This window comes from Limulus polyphemus, unplaced genomic scaffold (assembly GCF_000517525.1).
Source record: "Limulus polyphemus unplaced genomic scaffold, Limulus_polyphemus-2.1.2 Scaffold3193, whole genome shotgun sequence".
NCBI lineage: Eukaryota > Metazoa > Arthropoda > Merostomata > Xiphosura > Limulidae > Limulus > Limulus polyphemus.
Window position 1 is genome coordinate 34,512 of NW_013668803.1, and position 6,018 is coordinate 40,529.

Here is a 6,018-nt window from a genome sequence, read left to right on the forward strand (position 1 = left end):
TGTGTCGCTAAAGTTTCGTCGGAACGAAGTTACGGAAAGTTAATTAACAAACGGAGACGTAACAATATATTGTGAAAAGAATATATTTTTCATTGTTCTACGTCTATGAATCGAAGGTTTTGTTTGCTTCGTAAATCACTTATTTTCCTGCTTATGTAAACAATTAGGCTAAAGTTGACTAGAAATGACTGGATATCTATAACATGTATATATTGTGAAAATAATATATTTTTCATCGTTCTAAGTCTACGAATCGAATGTTTAGTTTGCTTCGTAAATCCCTTATTAAAGCACTTATTTTCCTGCTTATATAAACAATTAGGCTAAAGTTGACTAGAAATGACTGGATGTCTATAACATGTATATATTGTGAAAAGAATATCTAGTATTATTAAACATGAATAAACAAATTATCCTTAAACAATTTATTTGTACTGTTAATATTTTTGGCGAAAATAATAAATTACTCTCTTTAAGAACAGCTAAAAATAAATAATAAATGTTATTGAACTACTTTGATTAATACAGAGAAAACTATCCTTGTAAAATTATTTACGAATTCATGCAAAAATGATAGAAGTCAAGGAATGCGTTCAATTTAAACTATAAAATCAACTGAAGTCCCGGATCACAGGTCCTGTTAAAGATTATACGCAAATATATTGTTTTCTAACTATATATTATTTTTGGAAGGGTTAAAATCTGGCAATCCAAAGGTAAACTCTAGTAAAAAGGAAATAATTCTGAAAACAAAATTACAAAAATTACAAAAAACAAAATGAAATGTAAAGCAGTGCTTGTTTTAAAATAGTTATACAACCATATAAAAATATACAGGTACTGTTTTAAACCCAGCAGCCTAGAATCATACTAAACTCAAGTTGACTTTGTTATGATTAATTCTGTACAAGGCGCTGAGATAGTCATCAGCATTTAATGTTTGATCATAAAAATAGCTGTTTGTATAGTCGGTATAGTTAACATACTCGCTATTCTTTTTAGCCATTTTTCGTCTGGATGTATAATACCTTCTATATATTTCATTAAGTAATATCAGAAAATCTTCTTTTTTTTTGGTATCTAATAAGCAAGTTTCCAATATATAGCTACCCCATGCGTCAGCGGTAAATTTATGAGCTTAAACACTAAAACACAAGGTTCGATTCCCCAAAGTAAAGAAAGCGCAGATAGCCCATTGTGTAGCTTTGCGTTAAAACAACGATAAATACATAAAGTTGTTTAGATTTCAAAGATCAGTACTTCGTATAACTTTACAAACTAAGCTCAATAGTTTCACCCAAATAAGTTGAAGTGTAAGTTTTCATTACTATAGTGTACATTTATTGCCATATAAAATATTTAAAGTTTTTTTTCGATAAGATTAAACCAGTAATCATTCATTTAGAGGGGGAAATCATAAAATAAATTGTTAAATGTGTACTGTGCGTTATTTCTTTACATGCCCGGCATGGACAGATGGCGCTTGACTCGCAATCTGAGGGTCGCGGGTTAGAGTCCCCGTCTTACTAAACATGCTCACCATTTCAGCCGTGGGAACGTTATAATGTTATGGTCAATCCCACTATTCGTTGGTAAAAGAGTAGGTGGGTGGTGATTACTAGCTGCCTTCCCTCTAGTCTTTCACTGCTAAATTAGGGACGGCTAGCGCAGATAGCCCTCGTGTAGCTTTGCGTGAAATTCAAAACAACCAAAATTTCTTTACATAGTACTAGAAAATAGAACATCCATACATGTATGACATAATGAACATAAGGATAGTTATCTTCATTATTTTAAAATGATCTTGTTCATAGCATAATACTGGTTTAGTGATTATAAGATGTTTGGAAAACATTTTGAACAAAAATAATGTGCTAGAAAATCCAGTACACTATCTATTGCTATACACACTCTAAAAATTAGATTCCAATAATCCATATAGCAACTTAATGCCACAATATTTAATAATAAATGCTAATCATTACGTTTGAATTTCCTTCTTAAGAATTTATCTTGGAACACTTTTACTAGAAACCGTCGTTTCGTTTGTCAATATTTGTACTAACTCTCTATTTCTAATGTTTGTAGTTAAACACAAAGCTACACAATGGACTATCTGTGCCACTAGGGACATATTTCTAATGATTAATATAAAATACCGATATCCATGAAAATCCAATATTCAAGTATTGAATCATTTAAACTTTTTTTGAATAATTTTAAATAAAATGAGTAAACTGGAAACCATAATGACAACATTGTTTTATTTAACTTTTAATTCTGATTTTCTACTAGGAATTTATTTGACAGCAGTCATGGTCATAACATCCATATCCGTGGTCATGACAGTTGCGGTCCTCAACTTCCATTATCGTGGACCAAACAAAAAGGAAGTCCCTTCGTGGACGCGGCGTATGGTCCTACAGCGTTTCGCTACTTGTTCCTGCTTTACTTGTATGCCTACCAAAAGACCCACTTCTAGTCACCAAGACAGTGTCCTCTTGAGGGATGTCGGATACACATATCCACGTCCAGAAAATCTCAGGTTCCATGTAGATACTGCGCCGGATGACCTAAAGGATGCGCAAGAGTTTTCCAGTAACGAATCAGTCACCAACGTCAACTTGAATGAATACAATCACAACGCTAGTAAGCGAAGTTCTCGGAGAACTGTATTTAATAACGGCGTTCAAGAGGAAATTATTCGGGCTCTTCGTTATCTAATGATGAAGCAGGAAGCTGAGGATAACCATACACGAGTGGTTAACGAATGGCGACAATTGGCACTTATTATAGACAGATGTCTCTTCTGGATTGTTCTCGTTGTCACAGTCGCGTCTTCACTGTTGTTTTTAGTTATCGTTCCTCTGTATCGCCGAAGTTTTGTATATGGAATACCTTAGTTTGGTCACCTTAGAAAGTTTATAAAATGTCTTGTAGCTTCCAGAAACAGGAATAATAATAATAAATAATCTTTACAAGATGCTACTGACAGTTATAGAACGAATATAAATCCTTAATACTGACTATAAATTCTATTCTCTCTTAGATTGGCTAACATTACTGATGCCAAGACATATCAAACTCTGCCAAAATGGGTTTTTATGGAGAAATAAGGTTTTCTCAGAGGGACGTGACCAATTTATTGATCAGTCCTTTTCTTTCTTGCCATAAAATTTTGTCACATTCTTAACTTATTCTCTTATTTGATATTAGAGAGAAAAATTGTTATTTACTTCGTACATCCGGGACTAGAACATGAAACACTTCAATCTAACTAGAACGAAAGTATTATCTTCAGTTATATACCATAACTAATTTGTAAGGTGAAAATCTGGAGTTCGTTCCCCCGTGGTATACAGCGCAAATAACCAATTGTGTTGTTTTACGTTTAAACAACAAAGCAGAAAACACAAACGAACGTTTAACCAATGTCATTTATTGCGAAACGTTCTGATCTTTTGCGTAATACTGCACTCTATATACAGAAATAAGAATGTCATAATCTGTCCCCGAATGGGTCAGCGGTAAATTTACGGACTTACAATACTAAAATCCGGACTTTGACTCCATACGGTGGACAGAGCGCAGATAGCTCATTCTGTAGCTTTGAGCTAAAACCAACAATATCATAACTAAAATTTAGTAAAAACAATCTTACATTCCAAAGGAAATGTTAATGGCTAACTTACGTTTCGATTAACGATTTTCATGAATATTGGTACATAAAGTAACTATAGTCTAAATGGATCTTAATATAAATGTTGCTAATTGTTTATGGAATTAGAAAATTTCGTCAGCTTATCCATTAAATGGAGCTTTACTTGCAATTACTTTCATCACACTGTTGTGGTGAGATTAAGATGGCAGTGCTGAAAGAACATCCTTCCTGTAGTTTCTGTATTTCGGCAACTAAGAATTATTAGGAGTAAATATAGAAATGTGCAGATTTACTTGCGTAAATTACACATTTATTGCAGGAAGCATGTGTTATATATTCCTGTTTAGTTTACACACAAGTGAAAAATATTAATAATAAGTAAAACTAACTACATTTAGTTATATACTTCTATGGATTATAACTACTTATGCATTATTTTAGTATTAAAACAATCGAATGACACTGGAATTCGTAGTATTCTTCCTATAACTACTACAAAGGATTTCCTAATGCTTGTTAGTTTTAGAGAGGAAATACATAAGGAATTTGAAGCATTACTTTTGCTGTTGTTGAGGTACGTAAGTTAATGAAGATGACATCAGATACGATTAATTCTTCTTATGGCCACCAGATGGTACCCTATCATTTAATTTGTATCATTGTTTTTGAGCCATGAGAATCAGCAAAAGTGTGGAAGTCAATTAGAGAATAATAAAAATTAATACAAACTAGCTAATATAACAACAATTAAGAATATCCTTTCTTTACTTTGTCTTTAGTACAATTCGCCAAATTATGCAACAGGATAAATTGTTTTTAGTTTTTTTTAAACTCTCATGAATTTCATCTAATAATTATTTCAAACCAACTATGTATAATTATGATTTTATAACTTTACGTGTAAGAAGAATTATTAATTCTATGTACAATACTTACTGAATATATCACATGAATTGTGTTGTATATGATAATTTCTGATCCAAGAAACCAACATTTTGTAGAAGGCTGGTTTGAATTAAACGTAGTTGTTATAACATTTCTTCAGTTTGATACTTTACCACGGTGTTTTGTGTCGATAGTATGGTCACGATAACTCTATCTTGAGGAGCCACTGGGACAAGAGATAACAGAAAGTCATTATGATTACTAATTAATTTTCCCTATATGTATATATAACTTAATGCTAAGACTAATAAACACACTTTCACATATATATCAAAATTTATTCACAAAAAGTGTCCAAATTATCAACATCTATTACAACATTTCACAAATGATCACAGATAGAGTAAGCACTGACATCTAATCTGCACTTAAATTTTCGTAGCTTACAAATCCATTTTCTGTTGTTTCTATATTGTTTGATCATTTGTTTGAATTATAATTTCAGAACTTTAGCTCAAACTCATACTCAATTTATTCTCCTCTAACTTCAAATTACATCAGCTCTAGTTCTTCATAAATCCAATAAACAGATTTGCTAAAACCGAATCATACACAGTTATAAAACTTCTATTGTCCAAACTTTAAATAAATATTCGTATTAAAACTGAAATAAATAATACTTATACCCGTTCAGATATTACGTGTACATGTTTTATCAAGATCATTTTATGTCACAATATTTTCCAACTTGATGTCACTGTATCAATAAGGAGTAAATGTGCAGATTTACTCGCGGAAAGCGCAGTTAACCGTCTGTAGCGCAGTTAACCGTCTGTAGCACAGTTAACCGTCTGTATATACTTCAATATTCGATAGTTTTAAGTTGACGATCTCCAGAAAAGTATTTACAACAAATTTATAAAATTCAAATATTAATTTCTAAACATATATCTATTTTGCTTGTCCTTAATAAGGTCCTCTTATCTGTAGAAAACTAAAATATGGTCAAATGTTAACATCTATCTTTAACATTTTCAATGAACAAAATGTTAATATATCACTGAATAGAACTCATAACAATGAAAACTTCATGTTTTACTAAATTATTTCACTATGTTAAAATCAAATCTATAAGCACTAACTAATTCTTATGTTAGAAGACGAGGTGACATTCTCTTACAAAAGTTAGTTGAAAAAGCCAACTTATTTGATTATATTCGCTGTTCTCGATATCAATTGCATATATAATTTCGTGTGAACATGCCCGCCAAAGCCTTCTTTCATGTTTAAAAAATACTAAACACTCTACATTTTAGTCTCCACAAGAAGAAATCAAGTTTTCTAAAAAGGTTCCATGACTTATCAACCTCTTTAGTGTTTTTTTTCGAGGCTTAACACACTTTTCTATAAGACGCTTCTTTCCGAAATTCTAAGTTTGACCAATCCAGTCTTGACGTCTTTAACTCAAAAAA

At 31.6% G+C, this 6,018-nt stretch overlaps 1 protein-coding gene across 1 annotated transcript in view; it reads left to right on the forward strand.

Annotated features, from left to right (window-relative positions):
• Positions 1-4,695, forward strand: part of LOC106468857 (neuronal acetylcholine receptor subunit alpha-6-like) — a 10,637-nt gene extending 5,942 nt beyond the window's left edge. Inside the window, exon 3 of the mRNA XM_022397214.1 lies at positions 2,296-4,695. Within this exon, the coding sequence (XP_022252922.1) occupies positions 2,296-2,903 (608 nt within the window). The 3' untranslated portion in view covers positions 2,904-4,695. The remainder of the gene's footprint in view (positions 1-2,295) is intronic.
• Positions 4,696-6,018: the final 1,323 nt, after the last annotated feature.